At 40.1% G+C, this 23,194-nt stretch overlaps 1 protein-coding gene across 1 annotated transcript in view; it reads right to left on the minus strand.

The window, feature by feature from the left end:
• Nucleotides 1-803: 803 nt before the first annotated feature.
• Nucleotides 804-23,194, minus strand: part of LANCL3 (LanC like 3) — a 37,429-nt gene continuing 15,038 nt past the window's right edge. Inside the window, exons 2-5 of the mRNA XM_039729489.1 lie at nucleotides 10,226-10,349; nucleotides 9,280-9,477; nucleotides 8,085-8,292; nucleotides 804-7,091 (exon numbers count right to left, since the gene is read on the minus strand). Coding sequence (XP_039585423.1) covers nucleotides 6,932-7,091; nucleotides 8,085-8,292; nucleotides 9,280-9,477; nucleotides 10,226-10,349 — 690 coding nt within the window. The 3' untranslated portion in view covers nucleotides 804-6,931. The remainder of the gene's footprint in view (nucleotides 7,092-8,084; nucleotides 8,293-9,279; nucleotides 9,478-10,225; nucleotides 10,350-23,194) is intronic.

Here is a 23,194-nt window from a genome sequence, read left to right on the forward strand (position 1 = left end):
GCCCTTTTTGCTCTCTGCCAGGTGGTTCTCCTCTTGTTTGCCAGACCTTTTCCTTCCTTGGGCCACAGAACCCTAAGCCCTGCTGTGACACCAGCTGTTGGCCTGCAGCATTTGCCTGCTGTCCCTGGGCCTTTTCCCCTCACCAGCAGGATCCTTTCTGCCTCGCCACCAAAAGTCTGGAGTCCTTCTGGAGACACGAATTGTCACCCCAGCAGTATTGCCAGTGCCTGCATGGATGAGCAGCACAAGGTGACAGCCTGAGGAGAAGACAAGCCTTTGTAACCCCTCCATGAAATCCTGAACCCGAGCACAAACAAAACTGAGGTACCAAGCCACGTTGGCAGATGGTGCCTCTGTCCTGCCCAGGAGTCTCCAGTCATTGCTTCTCTCCTCCTCTTGGTGCAGGTACTTGGTTCATGCTCAGCTGGCTCTGGTGATAGATCTTGTTTCTGCCTGCCTGCTCCTAGGTAACTGCTGATCACCCTGTGGGGGTTAGTACAGACCTGGGACCTACAGGAGCACCAGATATGAAGTCTGCGATATTATTAATGGGATAACACTACTGGCTACTTCTGCTTACCTGCTACTGTTCTTTAATGCAAGTTAGGGTGTCACCAGATTTACACAAAAAGTGCCAATAAACACTTGGTCTGAATGATTTATCTCATTCTAAAATGATTTATTTTACTTTTGATAACCATTGAAAAGCTTTTGGAACACTGAGTCACGACTACTGTGGAAGAAAGTGTAGCCAGCACTATGAAAGGTAAGTCATAGAAATAAAATAAGCCAATACAAAATCATACTGTTCAAGGTTGGACTTTTATTTAAGGCAAAATATAATCACAGCTTTAATATTCATAATATGGATATACACAGTTTGTTCTGCCACTATGAAGCTCAGTATTATCACTGCTTTTAAAAAGCTATAAAATCTAGTTTCTATCATAATCTACAATACAAAACTAATACAATAAACACATTCTGAAAGATCACAGTGTTTAAAATATTAGAAAAGCAGGGGTCCTGCTTTCAAACAATAAGGTGCATCTCTAAAGAATCAAATCAGCCTTGATTCTACAGGCCTGTACCACATCATGGCTGTGAATGGCTGTAACACTGAGAAACCAATCTAGGGTGTGGCACGTACTCAAGGAATGAACATCACACACTGGAATATACTGAATAATCAAGTGTCACCAACACAAACTAGACATTAAATAATGCCATTTAAGTTCCCTGTAGTTTTTATTTGTATTGGTATTCACGTATATTGCAGAGATATTGAGATAAAATGTGTATAAATTGCTATCAAACAGGGCCCTGCATATGCAAACACCTGTGCTTTCCTCATACTATGCAAACAAGCCTTACTAATTCCATGGGACTCATGTGTAAAGGAAAGTTTGTAGGCCTGGGGTCTGGAACAACATAGTTTACCCCTGTTTCACACATGTGGAAGGAGCTACTTTGCATGCCTGGAATCAAGCAGAGGTTCACCACAGACATCAGCAGGTGGCCTATCAGGCTGTTAAAATGAGTGCAGGAGGCCAATTCAGTGGCAAAACCAGACCACTGTTAAAAGAAATCCTTCTCTCTTGTGTGGTCATGGTAATGAAGACAGAAGCAGAGTTGAATTTGTGGTCAGACAGCCTTCCTCTTCTATATGATGTAAAAATGTATGTTGGAGTAGAATGTGTTTTCTATTCCCTACAGGATATAATTGACTTATGAACTTTTACATAGTGATACAATGCTGTTGCTGAATGTCAGTACACTATAAATTCTCTTGTATTCAAATATCATTACACCACTGGACAAAATAAGTTTTTAATTAATTTTCTGCCATTCTAGCTGGTATTGTTGTACTTGACCTAAATGCTTCCATCTTCTCTTTCAGTCATGCCATGAACAAAGTCAAGGGACTCCCTTCTAAGCATTAAAAATAAATATGGCCTTATGCATTTTCAAGCAGATTCCTATTTATAAATATGTTTTTTGAGAGCATGACATAGAATTTCCAATATATGGGGTGTAAGACCAATGGTGACAGTACAAATTAGTCAAGTTTAGTAATTCAAAGGCAGATTGTATTTTTTTAAACTGCCTCATCATGGATAGCGCACATCACTTCTGTTCCTTTAAAAGACAGGAGTAGGCAGTAGGTTCAGCTACAGGCAACTCCTTCACAGGCAAATGTTTTTTAACATTTGATGACTTTGCTATAATGGCAATGGAGTGCTGTTCCAGGCAGCTGAAACAAGCACAGTGCTTACTGTACCACTACCTGTGCCATGAGACACTGTGCTATTCCTCTGGAAAATGCCTATTCATATCTCTAAATTGCTGTATTGTTTTGTGGGCCCTGAGCATTTTTGGCTTATGGCTTTGAAGTATGTTGTTCCCCTCAAAGTGGGATTTTTGGTCATTTTCTTATTTCTTTCCAATTTAGCTTTCAGCTGTTACTACTTAGTCTTAGACATATTTATATAAACTGAAATGTCTTCTCAGAGCAGTCCAGGCTGTGCTGCCAGCCAGCAAGTGTTAGCTCTTCAGAGCAAGATTGCTCTTTGAAAATCAATCGGGCAATTTTAGTCCTGATATGCTAATCTTTCTACAGATTAGAATATGCACTTATGTCAGTGAATATTCAAGGTTTGTAGAAGATTACTGCACCTGAGATTTACTTGGCAGACCTCAGAGATCCAAAGAACAAGGATATAGTCTCAAAATGCATGCATACACTAAAATAGGTCACTGTTGGCATAAAACATGCAATATGTTGGCAGATGCTGTAACTGTATATGCAGAAAACTATGAATACAAAAACTTGATTGCTTATCAAAGTTTCCATTTGCACATATTGCCCCTCCACGTTTCTGAATAGAGCAGATGCCTAGGGTTCATTTTTTTCCACAGTATTAAAAAACCAATCCGTATTCTTGTCATATTCTTTCCATGTCCATATATAATCAGTATTAGAACATCAAAGTGGCATTACTTAATTTGACAGAGTAGCAATAAAGGTGATCCCTTTACTTGTATTCCCTTATGTATGTTTCCCAGAACTATTTAAAAGTGAAATTTGGAATGTTTAGCCATTTCACTTGGTTTTGATTGTCCTAACAGAACCGAAACACTGAAGCATGGAGATGTGGCCACGCCCCCTAGAAAGTCTCTTTTATTTAATGACGTAAAACACCAGTGACAGTTGTTATAAAGGATAATGATTTTTCCTTAGCAGGTGGGAAATGGCACAGCCAGAGAGAAGAGACCATCTGGGAGCATAAAATAATGTAATGCAAGTTAGTAGAACACCCTGCTTAAGCAAAATCAATCAATCTTATTTTCAGGAACAGAAGACCTGGGCTGCTTCTTCAGCCTCCTCAAGTTATTCAAAGGTTGGGAAACAAAGGCAGGGAAATTGAAGGCAACAATGATGCAAACAAAGTAGATATTGAAAGCAGTGGCACAAAATAAACATCTGATTATGATGAGAAGTTGTGAGTAGCAATTAAAAATAAATATATATTTGTTAGAACTGTACTGCTGATAAAAATTACAGCATCTGGTTCTATGAATCCTGAAATCAATAAATCTGGACACTACAGATCTAGCTTCCCTCAAAATTATTCCCTGACAGTAATCTATGGATGGCAGGCTAAAAGTCATGAACAGTATATAGCTCCTTAAACTGATGTGTAATCTACAGCTTTACTCACAAATAGCACCACACAAACACAGGTACATCACAAATAAGCACCAATACCCACATAATGCATCCTCTTTGCTTTAACAGCATAATCAGAAATACTATTATATCACTTAAATTCCTATTGCTTACACTTTAGAAACTAAACACAACCAAGAAACTACTGTGCAAACATGACGTAGTTACTGTGTTTTACATCCTGCAAGAGGCTTCTCACGTTTCCCACAACAGAGTCTTTTGTACACAGCACCAGGGCAGAATCTGTTCAGGAATACATTTTCCAGTTCCTAAGGGCCCAGTTTGGGAGCAGGAGGAGACAGCATTCCATGGAGAATGTCTAGCAAAGGTTGCAAGGTTGATTTCTCAAAGCAGGAAGAAGGGTACACAGAAGACCTTCCTTTTTGTTACTCTGGAAAGTGCTGACAGCTCTACTCAGGTTGCTGTTCTGTCAATGTCTTAAAAGCAGCAAATAAAGACTGCAATGGCACATTTGTAACAGCATATCTAGTACAGAGAAAAAAATCAGATGAGACAATAAAGAGGGGAAAGATGAAAAATCCCTGCTCATTAAATTAATCGCATTTTCCAAAGAGCCCTGGGGTGTATTTGCACTGTGTTCAGAAGCTGTGACTGCAGCACATCTAGAAGCCACCTTAACCCAGCCAGGTCAGGTAAGAAAAGCCACAAATCTCTGAGAGTGAGCTCAAACTGCCATGTCTGATGAAAGAGATGAACAAATATGTTCCAAGATTTTTACCAGATGTATCCCATGAGACTGGATGTTCATGTGCTGCCCTTGCTGGAGTCAGTGCTGAACTCACATAACCTGCAGATATGTTTGGGACCTAGATTTCAAAAACTGGGTGGTTCCATGAGTTTTCTCCTTGTTGAATGGACTAACTCTTACTCAAATAACTGTTTTGTCTCTCCAAAATGTGGCTTCATATACAGAGAACGGTTGTGGGGATAGGAGATCTGTGTTGAGTGTGCTGTTGATCACAACACAGAGATCAGTCTCCTCTGAATGTGAATTGGAAGAAATTCTACAAAGAGAGACACATAGGAGAAAGCACTAGAAAAGACACTGAGCTCAGTGTTTATTCCCTGGCATTTGTGAAGGATCACATTTAGAAGAAGTGGATAGGCCAAGTTTTGCCTGCCTTTCTAGATAAAAAATCCTAATGGATTGGGGATCTTCACTACTGACAGCTGGCTCTGCTCTGATCCAACAGGAGCATTTCCACAGCGCTGGGCAGAGCACACTCACATATCCACTGACTTTTTGATTCAGCCTCATGTGTACACCCTCCCTAAGGAATTCACCCCTCTGTGTGCACACATCTCACTGCTTAGAGTAACCAAGTGACATTAGTGGCTTTCTTAAAAGACCATATAGCCTTTTAACTTATGTGTTTTAATAAACACATAACAAATGTATATTGAGATTTAACATTTCCATTCGCTAAAAGATATCTAAGTTCTTGACAAACTGATACAGAACTGCATTGCTTTATTCACCAGTGAAATATGGTTATTTCTATGATTAAGTAATTAATTAGAGCTGCAAGTGCAAGACAGAGTAACAGAAATCCTTATCTGCAGCTCATAATAATGTAAGCCATCTCATTAAAATAACAGTGGCAAGAGCAGGAAGGGATTATTACATTAAAATGTGGAAGGATTTCAAGACCTAGCTCCAACTTATAGCCTGATCAAAGCCCACTGAAATGAAATGGGAACTTTAATCCGTTAGGCATTAAAAATAAAGAAATTGTAATCTCCTCCAGCTGAGAATGCAGGAAGAGGGACTGCTTTGTTTGGCAGTGCATGTACAGCAGCTTTTTCTCCCTAACTTCAGTTTTAGACATACTGGTCTTCCTGATTTGTCTTTACAGATATTATTCCCATATAAATAAAAATAAATAAATAAATAAATAAATAAATTTTAAATACAGATATTAATTTTCTATTTTTAGTAGAAATCTATATTAGTGTTTTCTTTAGTTTTCAAGTACCATGTCATCATATCTATAATACATAGAAAACAGCATATATTTGCAAATATACGTGCTAGTGCAACTAGTATTGAGCAACCCATTTATTTCTATCTAAATTATTTTCTAGCTAAAAATCATTTGGGCATATCCATTATCTTGATAACTAAGAAAAAAAGCAATTTTGAGTTTTGTTATCAGGTTTTTTCTGAGGATCAGTATGCCACCCCAGGATTGCATTCACTTTGCAGGGTTTGTAGTGAAAAATTCATCAAGGAAAATAGGTTTTCCATCATCTGAAAAACTTAGGGCACTGTTCAGAAATGCTGCTTGCTATAAGTAATTAATTTTTAAAGGAAGCTTTTGTATCACTGAACAATACTTATCTAGCAATGCTGTACCATGAAGAAAGCATCTGCCTGCTGTATCTTTGCTACAGAACTTTTCCATCCAAGTCTTCTCCATGGCTCCACCCATCTTCCATGTGACTGGGAAAACACTGACAAGAGGTGACACAGTTACAGTACATCAGAAAGGAGACCAGCTCCTTGCCACAGACTGAGCTCTAAAAGGAAGGGTCCAACTCAGTGCTCATTCACACACACGAGACCCCACTTGCTGAAATGAACTGTGAAACTGCAGCCTGAACACACAGCTATCTACAGAAATGCCATTATATGAGGACCAAAGAGCTCAAAGATACAGATTTTCCTAATACATCTTACTAGAACTAGCAGATGTGGTTTAGGTAAAAAAACTCCCAGATTTTGCCTTTGTGCAGTGCAGTGACATGTCTACAATACTGTTCCCAATTAGTGAATTGCTCCATGAATGGTTTTTGCAGGATTCTTTTTAAAACCTATTGGGTGCATCACTATTTATTCTTTGCATGTCCCTGCAATTCTAGCTTGCCTTTTTTTCACCAAATTAAAATTTTGATAATGCCCCTTTCTCTCTCACTTGAATAATTAGATAAATATCTACAACACAAGATTCAATCAGCTCCCCCAATTTTTTTCCCCACTGACCCATTTATTTTGACCACACACTTCCCCACCCCCCAAGCCCCAGTGTGTGTTGTTTTTGATCTGACTCCCAGCTACATTAAGGCTAGCATTAGTGGCACCCCGGCTCGTTTTGTACATAGCCTGTCTTGAAAAGTAAGTGGAACTGCAGGTGCCCTCTCCCACTACCTCCAGGATGTGGCCCTGGAGAACATCAGTCTTTAGACAAAGACACTGAAGAGAGGAAACTCGGCTTGGTTGGGTTGCAGCAAGTCAGTCAGGAAACACACAGTTCCTGAAAAACCTTCATACAGACTATATACACTTTCTAGTGCCCGGGAACCAGACTTAAATTCTTCTGTAAATAAGAACTCTGCAAACCTAAGAGAGAAAAAAAAGAGTTTGTTATTACTTTATGTTCCTCTTTGTCTATATGTTTGGAAGTATCATTTTAATAGCACTCAGTAATTAAAGAAAGTAGAATGATCAGTATTTAACCTTTTCTGTAAATTCTACACTATGCAATTTCATTAGATCCAGAAGAGACAAACCTTTGCAATCTGTGTGTGCATTATGCTTGTTTAAGAGCTATAAACTTTTTCTGACTTCTGTAAGACGTATCATAAACAAATACTTGTTGATAAATTTTGGGATGCAAGCAATGTTTCACATCAATGCAACAAATTCTCTAATGCTGAAACAACTACATGAAATTAAAAAAATAAGCAAAGAGCTGAAAATCAGTCATCTTAATTACTATACCACTTCCCCTTGTTATTCTGTGCTGTAAGGAAAACAGTAACAAACATGGAATAGTATGTTTTTAAACAGGTACAGTAAACTACAGATACATAGTTAAAGATAATTGCAGCACCATGACAGAATTTTTACTGGACCACATGTGCTTGCACTTAGACAAAATAGAGTTAACCCCACCAGCTAAGCTAAAGGTGAGAATGATAAATAAAAAAAATATAAAATAACTGCACACTACATCCTGTACTTAATTTCCACTTTTAGTAATATGGAATAGTGTTACATGCTCTGAAAAAAAATCCTAACAAATCATGTTTTACTGTACTCCTGGACTTGGGTGCACAGCTTGTCCGGGTTCTGCCATCACATCAGGATGAGCCCTGGATGCACGTGACTCCTCCACATCCAGCCCAGTTCCCTCTGTAGGAACCAGGCCCCCAGGCAGGGAGGCAGCCTGGAAAGAGACTACAGAGCTCCCACCCCAGAACTCATGGCCAGAATTGATCCTGAACCTTAAACACTCAGGTTACATCCAAGGGTGGTGATCACAGCCTCTGCTTTATCAATGTTCCTGAAACTTCCTGGTATTAGCTAAATCCAGAAGACAGGAATGCTCACCTCTGTGCCCTGTATATGTATTTGGAGTTCCCAGTGAGCCTGTAGAGCAGCAGGAACACATAAGCACTACCAGCCACCCCATGGCATATGCCAGGGCCCTTCTTCAGAAGGCCTTTCTGCCAGGTGAGCTCTCCACAGCGGATACAAGTGTCCAGATATTGAGGCTTCTTGGAAACCAGGTAAGCTTTGGCAAACAGATATGCAATGCCTGGGGAAAGAGCAGTGAGATTGTCTTTTGTAATAAGCACACCAAGGGTCTCAAAGAACACGTAAGAAAATAAAGTTAATATGCTAAAAAACTGCAGGCTTGTGCTCTACACATGTCAGTATAGCCTCTAAATGCTCCATGAGGGGAGAGTATCTGCTATGCTAAAAACACACAGTGAGATATACTTATCCACCCCCTGTGACAATACCACTTTCAATCTTTTCAAGGCATTATTGAAATTCAGGGTTTTAGTCCAACATTCCCAGACTTTCATAATTTTAAAAGAGCAGTCACATTTTTGACTTTAAACACTAAACTCTTAGCACTGTCTTCTATTGGCTCCAAATCCCCATTCACCTCACCTGCTTACACTGACAGAAACACAAGCATGGGTAAGTTTATAATTTCTTCCACCCAGCATGGGTGTATTTATAATTTCTTCCACTGGCAACAGATACAAACTTTTACTAAATGAGGAAAAGAAACTCACTTTGTTTTTTTCCCAGTGAGGCATACACTGCTTCATTCTAGTTATACACAGTTATGCATACTAACTTCTGCTAAAAAAAAGTTATTTGGCTTATTTTTAGAGGGGATTTAAATAAATTAATCATAATTTTCACCAGAGCACTGCACAGCTCAGTTCACAGTAACCTTATGCACATGACACATAACCAACTCAAGTGCCTAAGGAAATGTTAAGCTGACTTGTGGTCTGAATTTAACAAACACTGGAGTAGCTGAAGTGTTCTTGTAATCTACATCTGTGTTATTACCCAAGAACAGTGATGGGACACAGGTTTTTCTGGGGAAGAACAATAGCAATTAATGAATTTCCCCATCTCAAAGTGTAACTTCTTTATGTCCTTTGGGTTTTTTTCACTTTGGTCAAATTTAACCTGTGATTATCTTCTACATGGAATCACCTAATGTGGAAAAGCAATGTGATGAGCATCTGGCTGTGCATAGCATCAATGGGAAAAGAACCTGGAGCTCCATGGCACCAGTGCACCAGCTCATTCTCCCTCTCGATGGTCTCCCCCAGCTCAGGGGGCCAGTTGCTGTTCTGCTCCTGGTCCATCAGGAAATCCACACTCTGCCACACCAGCTCCTGATCTGCTGGCTGCAGGTACTCATAATAGGACAGCAACATCTGCAGGATTGAGGAAAGCCCATGTGCTGCACCTGGAAAGAACAGAAACAACTGAATTAGAGGGTGGGTTTAGGTCCTGTCTGCACCTCACTGCAACTTTCCCTTGGGACAGATTTCCTTGTCAAGATCATGGCTCCTTCACCTTCTTCATGCATACTGAAATAGTGCTTGGAATAAAAGAATTCTAGATGCTTAACACCATATTTTACTACTTCTGTCTTCCTCTAGCTTTGCAAAAAGGCAGAAAATATGTATGAATTCCTTCTGCTCTCACTGTGATGTGACTGAAACTCACTGTATGAAGTTAAACTGAACCTGAACTGAATTCTGTTTCAAGGTGTTACTCTTCTTATCACACTGCTGAATCTGGGCCATATATTTGCATTTGCTGAATGCAAATTGAAACGGAGCCATAAATGGGTATTTCCAGTTACTGACAGACAGTACCAGTGAGCTAACACCTAAATTTCAGTGCAAGAACTGTCTGTACCCACCAGGGTCTCAGTGACTGCTCTCTCTGCTCCCCTGCCAGGGAACTGTAAACCAATCTCACACTTTCTGCAGTGATTCTGTGCCTTGAGAAGCCCTGCTCAGAGGCCTTTCACACTGCTTCAGGTGAGCTGCAACCCAGCTGCCCGTGAGGAGGAGAAGCATGGATGGTCCCAATTGGTTCAGGAGAAATCCCACACTGTAGATTTTATGTATTTTATTCCTGAAGTGCCTACTAGCTCAGCATCTCCACACAGCACCCTCTCAGAGGTGTTGGTGTGTTTTACTCACCAAGATACTCTGTTCCATAGTAGGAGTACATCAGTGGGACTGGTTTCCTCTTCTTCACTGCATACTGTTTTCCTGATTCTAGTATGGCCAGGCAAATTGATTTAATTTGTGCTGCAGTCAGCACCTAAACAGAAACATCAAACAAACATCAAGTCTATTATAATTATTTCATTTTTAAGACATTTTTCAGGAGTCTGCTTTTTTTGCCAGTGCACAGGATGCAGTACTGCCTTTAATCTTTATAAATATGCTGTAATGTACATCATTATTAGGAGTTCCTTACATAACACAGTCAATTTACATAATGTTTCTCAAAACCAGAGTTTCATCCTGTCTCAGGAAGTGAATGTCAAATCTTTAGCTGCACAGATGAGGTGAAAAGAGGCCCTGTAAGAGCCTTTGCTTCCAAGAAATCCTTCAGTCTGATGGAAGCTGACAACAAGCAGCAGGCAAGCTGCAGAACAGCAGCCTACAGACTGGGGGAAGAGGCATTAGGAGAAGACAAAGGAAAAGATGAAAGAAGTAAATGTTACAGGCTTTATTGGGACACACTGACCCAGACAGATTTTTCTACAGACAAGATTTTAAAAAAAAAGGAAGCAAGGAGGAGTTACTAAATTGTTACTAAATCACTACTACACAGGAGGGCTCAGAAAACTCTTAGTAAAAGCATCAGACTTTCTTAATACAAGAACATTTTAAGAAAAATGAAGTGCAAGACAGGCTTCTATGAAGGTAGGCTAGCTATGCTCATGGGACTTTAGCATCACAAACAGGTTAATGCAGTGACTAATGCCTTACTCTTAGAGGTGTCAGAAGTAAGACTGACAAATCACACATTTCACCAGACATGAACTTTTCCATGTTAATGATCTAAGGCATCCATTGAGAGATCAGTTTTACAGGGTTTAACTACAACTCTAATTACATGCAATTCACAGCAATCATCAGCAATGTCCTGTGTCAGCCACACCTGGACATTACTGACCAATACCTAGGCCAATTAAATAATTTAAATGAAGTATTGTTTTAGCTTTAGGGGAAAGCCCATATGGCAGAGGTACTTTGAAGAAAAATGCTTCAACTTGTGAAAAGAGAACTGAGAAAGCTAAAAGGAAAAATGACACAGAAAAAAAAAGGATGTACAAATTCTCTTGACAAGATAAACAGCAACCCTAAAATTAACTAGACTATCAGAAAATAATGTCTTTGAAATGTTTCTGAACACATTTGAGTTTGCTATAATTTGTATTATCATAGGATTGACAATTACTTCTTCAAGTTTAAAAAATAGTGATAGGTTTAATATGGAGACAACATCTGTTATAAACTATAATTTCTCATTTGGACTGTAAAAGATGCTACAGATAATTAATGTCACTTAAAACTTGACTGAAAAATAATGGCTGAAAGACCTTGTTTGTGTGTCTCACCTTGCTCCATGATAACAAGGGATTTTATTACAGCTGCTCCAAATGACTCTGGTATTTGTACAACATAGAGAACAACCTAGTTCTCATCTTGATTAGTGTTCTTTAATGTCACTGCAGTAGAATTAAACAAGCCATTAACATCTGGAGACTTCACTCATTTCCAGTAATTTTAAAATTAATTGTCTTAGCTCCAAAGAATTTAAAGAGACGGTTTGAATCTTAGCAAATGAGGAGACAGCAAAAGACATGGTGAGAAGCATTGAATTTTCTCCAGAGCTCTCATTTCACTGTCTTGAAATTTGGGACCTACTACTCCAAATTCCATACCTTGTAAAAGCATTAATAAGATCATCCCTTAAAAATAAATGAGAAGGATAAGTTCTACTAATTTTAATTCTGAAAGGCAAAGGCATGTGGGTTAGAAAAATCTTAATCAGTTCATTTTCTGTATGTAATGATTCCTTCACTTAATATTATCAATTAGCTTTCAATACAAACCATGTTTTCTAAGCTTATTTTTATGTTCAGCACATTTAATTTTTAAATTGAACTAATCACTGTTTTAGAATGCTGACTGTGTATTTTAAATGGATATAAACTTCTATCCAAATCCAGTCTTCCACAGTGCTGCATAAAGAAGTAGCAGCTAGATAAGAATGCGCTGTTCGCTGTTTTTTCATATAAAATAAGTGTAAAAAGTCAAAACACTTGAGCACTATGAATACCTAAGTCTATACAGAGTATACCCATTTGGCTGGCATAATGAAATACGCTAATAAATGTCACCTCTTTTTCAGAATGCAAAAGCAGCCCATATGCAAAGACAGATGAAAAACGGCATTTAAAAGCATGAATGAATGGCAGAAATCAACCCACCTGATCCACTTCCACATGACCAAAGAAAATGGGAAAGAAAATGCCTGTGTATCTTGAAAACAGCCTTATTTCTGGCCTCTTGGACTGATCTGTGGGTTTACACCAGGCAGAGGTGTCCTAACTAACAGCTAAATAAATACATCTTTATGTTGACTACAAATACCACTTACCAAGTCACTCAATTGACAGTCATTGTAGGGTTGCTGCCTGTTTCCCAAAACACTTAAGTATGAAGGATTTGCATTTGCTCCTCATTCTGGGAAATGGCTGACTGGAACAGAAACTCTCACTTACCATCACTATTAGTGGCCTGCCAAAGGCTGAATAATCAGCAATCACATTTAAGATCTCCATTGGTTTGACACATTTTACTTCAATCAATTTTGTATTAAAATCTCCTTAAATTTCTGTCACCTTACCAAAAAAAAAAAAAAAAATCTGTGCTTTCTCTCTGTATGCTCCCTCACAGTACCTTTAAAAAAACAGCTAAATCTTATGAGCAAAACAACAATCATAAAATACATTAATCATAACCACAGACAGTACAACTGTGGTCTCACAAACTTCATTTTCATTTCAGTGTAGTCGCAATGCTTCCTTGCCCCTGGGAATTACTGAAGTAATGTTTAATTAGGGACAGAAAAGAAAAAGACTTCGAAGGGATAAATCATATATTGATATCATGTCCTCTAGACTCATCAGATGCTTTGATGCAGAATAAAGCCAATATGAGAATATGCTACCTAGAAAAAAAATTTCATACTTGAGATAAGATACATGTTTTGAGAAAATTCTTGAATGTCACTTAATAGGAGCATGGGTAAAATCATTCTTTATCACGTCAGTACTTGAGTGGAAGACTAATGACATTCAGCCCTATTGCTAATGCTTTAAAATTTCACCTAATTTCTTTTTGTATTCTTAAAGACATCACAACCTGTTCCACCACAGAATTAGAGAATAGTTTGGGTTGGAAGGCACCTTAAAGACCATTTACTTCCAAGTCCCTCACCATGGGTAGGGACACCTTCTACTAGACCAGGTTGCCCAAAGCCCCGTCCATCCTGGCTTTGAACAACTTCTCCACAACAACCTGTTCCAGTGTCTCACCACCCTCACAGCAAGGAATTCCTTCCTAATTTTTACATGTAAGTTGCCCTCTTTCAGTCTAAAGCCATTCCCTGTTGTCCTGTTACCACATGCCCATGTAAAAAGCCCCTCTTAATCTTTCAGCTATTTATCAAACACCCAGATCATGTTCCTTTTCCTGGTGGCCTGCCCACTTTGGTCAAAAGAGGTGATTTTGAATGATAGTTAATGTTAGAAATGTTTATTTTAGTCTCCTCACTAGACTAAAGTTTGGAATACATGCATTCCACATTCTCCCTGCAATTTCTGTATCAATTGGTTGCTGGAGTTCTTTATTTTCTGTTTTACATCATTGCCAGTGATGCTGAGTGCTGCCAAATAATTGCTCCACTCACACTGGTGACAGCTTCATTCCCATATACCTGTTACTTTAAGCACAACACATAGGCAGCACTTTAATACTTTCTATTTGTACCACTCTCTGTCTAGGAGCCTGACTTGCAGTAAAGAAAACCACTGTGATTGTTCATAAAGTCTCTCCATTTTTCTCTGGTGCCACTGCAGACAATATGCTTCTTCCCATAAAGGCACTCCACAATTTTGTGAATTATTTAGGGCAGGTGGTTTTTTTTCAGTAAATCCCTGTTAAAAGGCAGCCAGGAAGTGCTCTGTCTACAGCAATCACAGAGCATCATTCCGGTTTTTGTTAGCAATCTTTCACCCTGAGATTGTTTAGTTGGAAGTCAATAATTTCACAACTCCTTTTAATCTACTGAAAGAGATTTTGCAATTATTGGTTATGACAGTGCTAAGCCTCACACACATGTTTTGAAAACTGTAGGCAGAAATCTTGACCTTGAGGATTAGGCAGAAAGCAGCAGGATGAGCTGTTCTCATTAGACTAACATTTTCAGCACTTTTTCATTCCTCTGAAAGCTTGTACAAACCCCTTGGCTCATTTTGAAAATCACTGCTACATCAAACTGCATACTGTATGGAGTGTATTTGATGACTGTAAGCTTTCAATTCTTTTAACAGGTCTGTATTTATTTCCTTAGAGCTCTTTCCTGTGACAGAAGGCATTACTGAAACCAAGTATCATGATCTTTTGATAGATGCATGAGCACTTTCAGGAGGTAACAGCTACAGTTACATTATGGTGGAAAAAAACTTCTATGCACATAAAACCATTTTATTATGCATCCAACACATCAAATCTCTCTCTGTTACACTTTTAACAAGCCACTTACATGAATTTGATCGTACACTATTTCTGATGCTGTACAAAGTGTCAAAATAAACTGAAGAAAATGGGTCAGTCTGCAAATAACATAGAGGAGCTTTGCCATTGCTCTCCTATGCTGGGAGCCCAGCAGAGGGAGCTTGTGAATTAGTTATAATAAAATGCTGCAAAAAATGATATGCATATTTGTGTTCAGCAAGACAGCAGACACTGGTAATTTCATGATACTTACTGCAGTACATGGTATTTCAGTTCATTCCTTAAGCTTGATCTTTTCCTGCCAAAGACAGGGACTGGCATTGTTCAGGAACCTTTCCATGCAATGTCACAGCCAGGTTTTTCTCTTTCAGATGATGGTAACACCTGAAGCCATGGAAGAGTAGCAGGTACAATAAGAGGATCTGTCTCCCCTTAGTGTTATTCCAGTTTGACTGATCTACCTCTCCTTTGGCACAGTGGGAAACTCAGCTCCAAGTACACCAACACAGAAGCTCATGAGTCTACTTCCCTCATGAGCACTGTCAAGTACACCCTTCTTTTAAAGATAAAAAAATTATGGTTTTAAATCTCCTGAAAACTTTGGTGAATAAATTAGATTAGTTTCAGAAGTACTGTTCCTAATGCCATCTGTTTGATGCCGTAACAGCACCATGTATTGTCTTGAGAGTGTACTTCCCCTATTTTCTCACAGTAACACAACTGACAGTGACAGGATGGTCAGACTCAGAACAACTACTGCTATGATTCTGCCAGTTCACTGGAAAATGAACTTGACTGCAATCCTGAGTAAGTCAGACTTCCCTATAGATCCCATTGGCACTGCTTGTTTTTAACATGTGAATTATGAGTCTACTTCCCTCATGAGCACTGTCAAGTACACCCTTCTTTTAAAGATAAAAAAATTATGGTTTTAAATCTCCTGAAAACTTTGGTGAATAAATTAGATTAGTTTCAGAAGTACTGTTCCTAATGCCATCTGTTTGATGCCGTAACAGCACCATGTATTGTCTTGAGAGTGTACTTCCCCTATTTTCTCACAGTAACACAACTGACAGTGACAGTGTAGTCAGATTCAGAACAACTACTGCTATGATTCTGCCACTTCATTAGAAAATGGTACTTGACTGCAATCCTAAGTCAGACTTCCCTACAGATCCCACTGGCATTGCTTAACATGTGAATGTGGGTGGGTTTGAGGCTTGTTCTTTGCCTCAGCACCATGGACCAGAAAAGCCAGTCCCGTCCTGTTTTGTGGGTCACGATTCTGATCCAATCAGAAACTGCAGGCTGCCTTTAATCCTGATGAATCAGATTACTGGTAAATAAGACAATACAGAAGTTTCGTTACATTAAGAGAGTACAAAACTTCCACAGGTACTAGCTGCTAGGACTGTGTAGCACTAAACCCATACAATTCTGCTGCTAAACCTGTCCTTCAGAAGGGGAACATGAAGTGTTGCAGAAAAGGATGGAGCACAGCTGTGACTGTAGACAGTTGGCTGGCTCAGAGCAGCTGGGGCTGCTACACAGTTGGTCAAATGCAATGAGCATCTCAATTCCTTATGTCTCCACTTAAAAACTGAGAGCTTCAACTGGCCCTTTGTGCTTGGTGACAACCACACCCACCTGGGTCTTGGTGTGCACTGTCCACACACACTTCTCTCCCTTGTGATTGTCACTGATGGGCATTTTGATTTGTACTAAATTAAGAACACCAGGTAGGAATTGGAGGAGTGCCCAGCTGGCCCAGCCTCCAGCAGCATTCTAGACCCTTTTGCAGGCTGATGTGTCCCACAGTCAGTGGCAATAATCACAGCTTTCCCCACGCCTGGAATGCATTCAGTTCCCTGGCAGGAGGGTGTAGCCAGGTGGGCACTGGCCTCTTCTCCCAGGTAACCAGTGACAGGACAAGAGGACAGAGTCTGAAGCTGTGCCAGGATAGTTTAGCTTGGACATTAGGAAGAATGTCTTCACTGAAAGGATGATTAGACATTGGAACAGACTGCCCAGGGAGTCACTGTCCCTGCAGGTGTTTAAGGAAAGGCAGGATGCAGTGCCATGGTCTGATTGACACACTGGTGTTCAGTTACAGGTTGGATCTGATGATCCCAGAGGTTTTTTCCAACCAAATTGTTTCTGGGATTCTGTGATTATGCAAGCAATCACACAGTTCCTCTTGCATGCTATTCTTTTAGGACATTTCTCCCTAGGGGCTCTCATCTTAGGACAAATCACAATGCCCAGCAGACACAATAGGAAGAAAGAGGGTGTGTGTGGAGGGGGAGGAAGCACAAGAAGATCTTAGTATCTTTTGTTGGTGCTGCACTTTTCTTCAAGCTCCCCCTACCCTGGGTCAATGAAGAGAGAGGGAAACATGAGTTTCTCTGAACTACACTCAGGCTCCCAAAACCTTTTACTCTGCTGCACCAGGGTGTGGCTGGATACGCCTATCCAGATGTAATATAGTGCCTCTCCCAGGTCTTGGGAAGGAAAAAACAGGTCTCCATCATTATCAATACTTGAAGAAAGTAGGGAAGCACCAGCCCCCTGCTCTCTGCTGCTGGAGAAATGAAGCCATGAAGGATGCCAAGGAACAGATCCCAGATCAGAGCAGCTCAGATCACCACCATGACTGAGGAGGTATCAGTCTGCCCACTGAGAGCTGAGGTCCTGCTCAGCAGCAAAAGCCAGCAAGGGACATTTTTCAGGAGGACAGGTCCAATCACAGGAGAAGTGAGCATCCCGGGATGCACTCCTGTGCTGAGGCTTTTGAAAGGCAGCCGTCTGCACCCCAGCTGCATTCCTCTGCTGCCTAGTCGAGGGTTAGAGTTACCACAGAGCACAGAGAGCCAACAATTTAATTTCAAGCATCTCTCCCTAGAATTGCACCCAAATTCAAGAGCATGAATTGAAAAGCGTGTTTAAAAACATTCAAAAGATTTGCAAATTAAGTGAGAAACAAACCCAGCACTGCTTGGAAAGGCTTTTTCTTACTTTACAGAATTACACCCCAGTGTTTTTCAACAGGCATGTAAAATCCTTTTTTTTTTTTCCTTTTTCACTGTTATTATTGACTAACCACATAATGCATGGCTGAGCAATTATGGGGCCGCAGACCCTGGGAACTGGCAAAAATGGATGTATTAGAAATCATCTTTCTGCAATCCAGATCCTTGTTTGGAGCTCCTGTGTATCAACCACTCCTTCACCAGACACAGGAGCAGCTTGTGAGAGCAGCAAATAAGGAGAAGATTACCTCTGCATGGATACTGCTTTCCTTCCCATTCTCCCCTCACAGGTAGGAAGAACATTATTCATGCATAAACTTCATCAGTGGGAAATCCTTTGACTCTGTTTAGTCTCAGTCAGCAAGTAAATCAGTGCATGAGGTCTGTAATTGGCTCATGCCAAAAACACAGCACAGAGCTGTCAGTTCCTGATGGGAGATTTATCCCTCTGCACTCCAGACAGGTGTCCCTGACAGTGCTGCATGATGATGACAAACACCTTCCAAGCTGGGCACCTTGCACTCTTGTTGGGGTAACAGCGTGCTGTAGCTGTGCTGCCCCAGGATCCCATCCCATTTATAACACCACCAAGCAAGGAACATCTGCTCTGCCTGTGTACATTGGATCAGCTCACTCTCCCTTAACAGCGGCTCTGCTGGTTCTCTGGAAGGGATTCCATGTCTTCATCTGTTCCACAGACATTTCCTGTGGTAGCAAAGCTGTCCTGGTGCTTGGACTGGAACATGAATGCAATCTATGCAGAGGCACAAGAAGTACTATCCATTCTTCCAGCTCCAGAGAAGCAGGAAACAGGATTCATGAAACAGTCCTTGCAAGAGACAAAATCTTTGTAACCAGCAATGAGAAATCCTCCCCAAACACTGCATTAACCCCTGGCTTTAGTCTGAATTTTAAAATTATGCAAGTCCAGCTCATTTGGGCACCATGATCATTTGTTACTAGGAGCTCAGGCAGGCTGCTTCTTGGGAAAAAGAATTTATTACTGTTGGTACACATCTGCAGGTCAGCATGAGATGGGCAGAACTCGATTTTGAGTCAGTCAGTAAAAGCTAACATTAGTAAAAAGGAAACTGACCTAGGCTGAGAGTTCTACAAATGAAAATGACAACTGTATCTAGAAACCAAAGAAAGCTGATGAGCCATATCTGAAGATGACTTGAAGGTCTCCAGAAAGAACTGGACACTTCCCTTTCTTCATTCTTTTACTTCATCACTAAGAGATATGAGATCCCCCAAAAAAAACCCCAAATAAAACAAAGAGATTATACTTAAAAGCAACTATGTAATACAACAAATTATAAGTACAGGATGAGGACAGAGAAAGATTGATTGCTAGTTCCTTGAGAATATCTCTAAGGAAGCTCATCATTCAATTCATCTTAAGTAACACCGTATCTTAATCACTCAAAGTAATGGAAAAGAGCCTTCTCAGCCTCATGCAGCACTTCATTTTTTCAATTTGTCAAAGTCACTTCAACTATTAGATCATTCTTATGGCTTTTAATATCAAAGTCCTCATTGACCTGAATGGGTCTTGACTGTGGAGACTGTTACTCCTGGCAAGTATCATGTAAGAAATGCTGAAAATTTTACAGTTGGTTAGGGTTTCTTCATCTTGCTAGTAGCACCATAAGGATGGCTCATGATTTGTTTGGACTGATAATTCTGTCCAAGTTAGTCCTTAAAGACTGAGACTTCAGGAACATGAATTACTTGACAGAGTAAAATGATGACCTCACTTGCAGAAGCTGAGTAGAGACAATTAACAGATACAGTTGAGCAAATATCCAACTCTTCAAACATTGATCCTACTCTCATTTCAGTCACTTTGGAATACTGACTAATGCATGCACTGTCATTCATTGCTCTAAACCAATGTGGAGTGCAGGACTTAGTGGCAATAAAAATATCTGGGCTTTTAAAATCTCTTTTTTCCAAGGCTCTGTTTATTTCATGCCTATTGAAAAAAGCTGCATTTATAAGCAGTATCTCTCCCTCAGACTCTCAAAGAACTGTCAACAAATATTCTCAAGAAGACTGTCTCCTGCCATGAGCCAGGCAACACGTCTTCTGCATCTAAATGAAAGAGACTAAAAATTTCAGCTGAGGTATGAGGCACCACTCCCCCAAAGCCAGAATTCCAAATAATGTATTTTCTGTGGAGGCAGAGCTCAAGCTCTACTCGTGCTATAGATCTTCTTTGCTACCACAAATACATGGTTTGAAGAATTAAAATAGAATTAATAAAATTAAGAAGTTTGAAAAAATAAAATGAAGGATTGAAGTTTATATAAACACCAGCAGTTTGTATTGGATCAAATTACCTCTCATCTTGCTTGATAGGCAGTTTAACAGGAATTCACTTCCTTTCAAACTAATATCCTAGGTCATGATACACAGATGCAGCTGAGACTGTCAAGACATTTACAGTTTTCCATGGAGAATTCTTTTCTGTCAGGAGTACAGGATTCGGCCTGGACTACATCTGTCAAAAACATTTTACCACTTTTCAACGAATCAAATATTACAATGTAAGCAGTTGTACATCCACTTAATTTTACATATAAAGTGCGTTTCTGGGTGCCATAGGTTCATTGTTTCTTCTTTTTCTGGCTTCCTTGGAGTTTGTTCACCATTGTTGACAGAGTTGCAACTCACAAAATATGCCAGGGACATTTCAAATTCAGAGACTTCATTCCATCCATTTTTAGGCAGCCTTATTTTTTTCCCTCTTTGTGTTAAAATTACTGCATTCCTCATCTGTCACTATCATCCAGTCCTTTCATCTTCCTCATGCAAGAATTCCCAGTCTACTTCCAGTGCCTGCAGGCTACTTTTGGGAGTGTTCAGACCTCCTCCTCCTGTACCAGTGAACGTGCGTCATTCACAGGCTTACCAAACTAAATAAGAAAACAGATACATCTCAAAGCCTCGTGGCAGAAGTGTTGGAACCAAAAAAAAAAATTGATGGAGGAGGACAGGCTGCAGAAAGCAGCATTTGGGGAACTATCCATGAAAGACTGTACAGCTTGTTGCTGTTAAAACTTGCAGAAATTAACTACTACTCGTTCCTTCATTTGTTTCAAATTAAGGCTCAGAAAGAGAACACAGTTGCTGCCAGCATCAGAGGCTCCTAACTACAACGCCTTCAATGCACTGGGGCTTTTTTCGACATTTAAAATAAATAAAAGCTTAGGCTTCCATGCTAACATGCTGCCTAGGGATGCACAGGGGCTGTATAATACAGGTACAGCTGTAACAGCTCAGCAGCTCAGAGGAGTCCATGACCTGGAGGAAATGTGACAGGGAGGAGAAGGACCTGAACTGTGTGTGACAATTCTCCCAGTGCTGTGAGCAGGTCTGCTATCTCTGCTCGGGGTATTGCAGCACTGCGGAAAGCAAACAGAAAGTGTCAGGATGCATGAGAGTAACAATGAAATGATTATTTAACAGCTGCTTTAGCACTGATTGCTTTGTTCTTTCTTCGGATAATTCTCTAGGTCTGTTCCCCCATTATCGAAATAAACAAAACAAGAAGTCAAGCAGAAACAAGTACTTTAGAGGCAATTAAGAAATTCTTCTAAGTGAAGCTAATATCTGTTTTCTGGACAGGAGATAATGTGTTAAAGGAGATAATGTGTTAAAGAACACAAAAAATTACTTTATCTTGCAATGTACTAACAAAATAATGGTTTATGAAAAGCTGTAAATTTAAAGGCAAAATATCTCTCTGCTCCCCCAAGACTCAAGTAAGCTACAGAAATTATTTCTGCAAAATTTAGCTGAGTCCACTCACACTGCAATTTTAACAAACCAACTGAACTACATTTGAATTGTTCAGAGTTCATGTTGTGTAAATAAATAATTTATCATCTTTCAACTTATCCAATATTACAATGTAAGAACATTTATTCCTGACTGTGAGAGACTGGAATGTTAATGGTTAATGACCCAAACAATTTCCCATTTGTGCTCTGCACCCCCTGAGTGAGTTCTGGGTGTGTGGTGGTGAAGCCTCTGGTCCCCCTAAGACCCAGCGTGTGAGCACCCAGCACTGAGGGCTACAAGCCAGGCCTTGAGCCAGGTAAGATCCTGCAAGGTGGGATGGTGCTTTTTATCATGCCAGTTGTCCTCCCTCAGCTGTAAAACTCCTCCTGCTACCCCAGGGAAAGGTTCTGGGGGTGTTCATCCCCTCTGATGGGGCATAACTGGCTCCAATGGGTTAATGTGAGAGGCAAGAAGGGCTCATAAACCATCAAAGACCCCCAGAGCACCTCCAGACTAATTTCTGAGGGTTACCCCCAAAGGACTGAAAGTTTTCCTACCAGGGAAGGTACCTGGACTGTCTCATCAAGCCTAAGCATGCACTAAACCATTGAACTTTGTGTTTTGGGGGCTTCCCCCACCCCGATGCATCAAAGACTGTGACCATCACTTTGACCAATGGACATCAAAATAACCATCAAAGACCCCCAGAGCACCTCCAGACTAATTTCTGAGGGTTACCCCCAAAGGACTGAAAGTTTTCCTACCAGGGAAGGTACCTGGACTGTCTCATCAAGCCTAAGCATGCACTAAACCATTGAACTTTGTGTTTTGGGGGCATCCCCCACCCCAATGCATCAAGAGTGTGATCATCACTTTGACCAATGGACATTAAAACTGCATCAAGTCTCACTGCAGGATTCATTAGTGGAATATCTTTCTACTCTTACGATTTTTCTTTTCCCTCATACATTTACTTGAGTGTTGTTTTTATGCTTTTATATTGCTATATTACTCAAGGTAACAGTAACCAAAATTATTAGTTCATGGCCACATACCTGCTCTGCTTTGCAACCAAACTGTTCCAAAATAAACCCTATGGATATATATTTACAAACACCAATCATTCAGGGTTGTTTCATTCTAATCTGTCCCAAGTGATCTATTAACAAGAACCTGGGTTACTCTTGCCTTCAGGGCTGGGTCACAACACTGCCAGATGTTGCAAGGCCAAGTCACAGAATCAACTCCCAGAACTTAAGCCAATCAATTCTGGAAGAAAACAAACCCTTGTGTTCCAGAGCATAAAGGCAGTCTTAATGAAAGCAGGTTAGGCATGTTACAGACATTTCAGAAGCACTTTCCACAGACATTTGTGTAGCTGAGTCATCTACCACTGGTACAAGACATTAAACCAGATGGAGCACGAGAAACAAATCTTGAAGGAGAAAGATTTGTTTATACACTATAGTGCTCCTCACTGCAATCAAGTGGAAGCATCCAACTGTCCATGCTGTGCTGTGTGTGAAACAGT

This window comes from Passer montanus, unplaced genomic scaffold (assembly GCF_014805655.1).
Source record: "Passer montanus isolate IOZ18808 unplaced genomic scaffold, ASM1480565v1 scaffold69, whole genome shotgun sequence".
NCBI classification, from domain to species: Eukaryota; Metazoa; Chordata; class Aves; order Passeriformes; family Passeridae; genus Passer; species Passer montanus.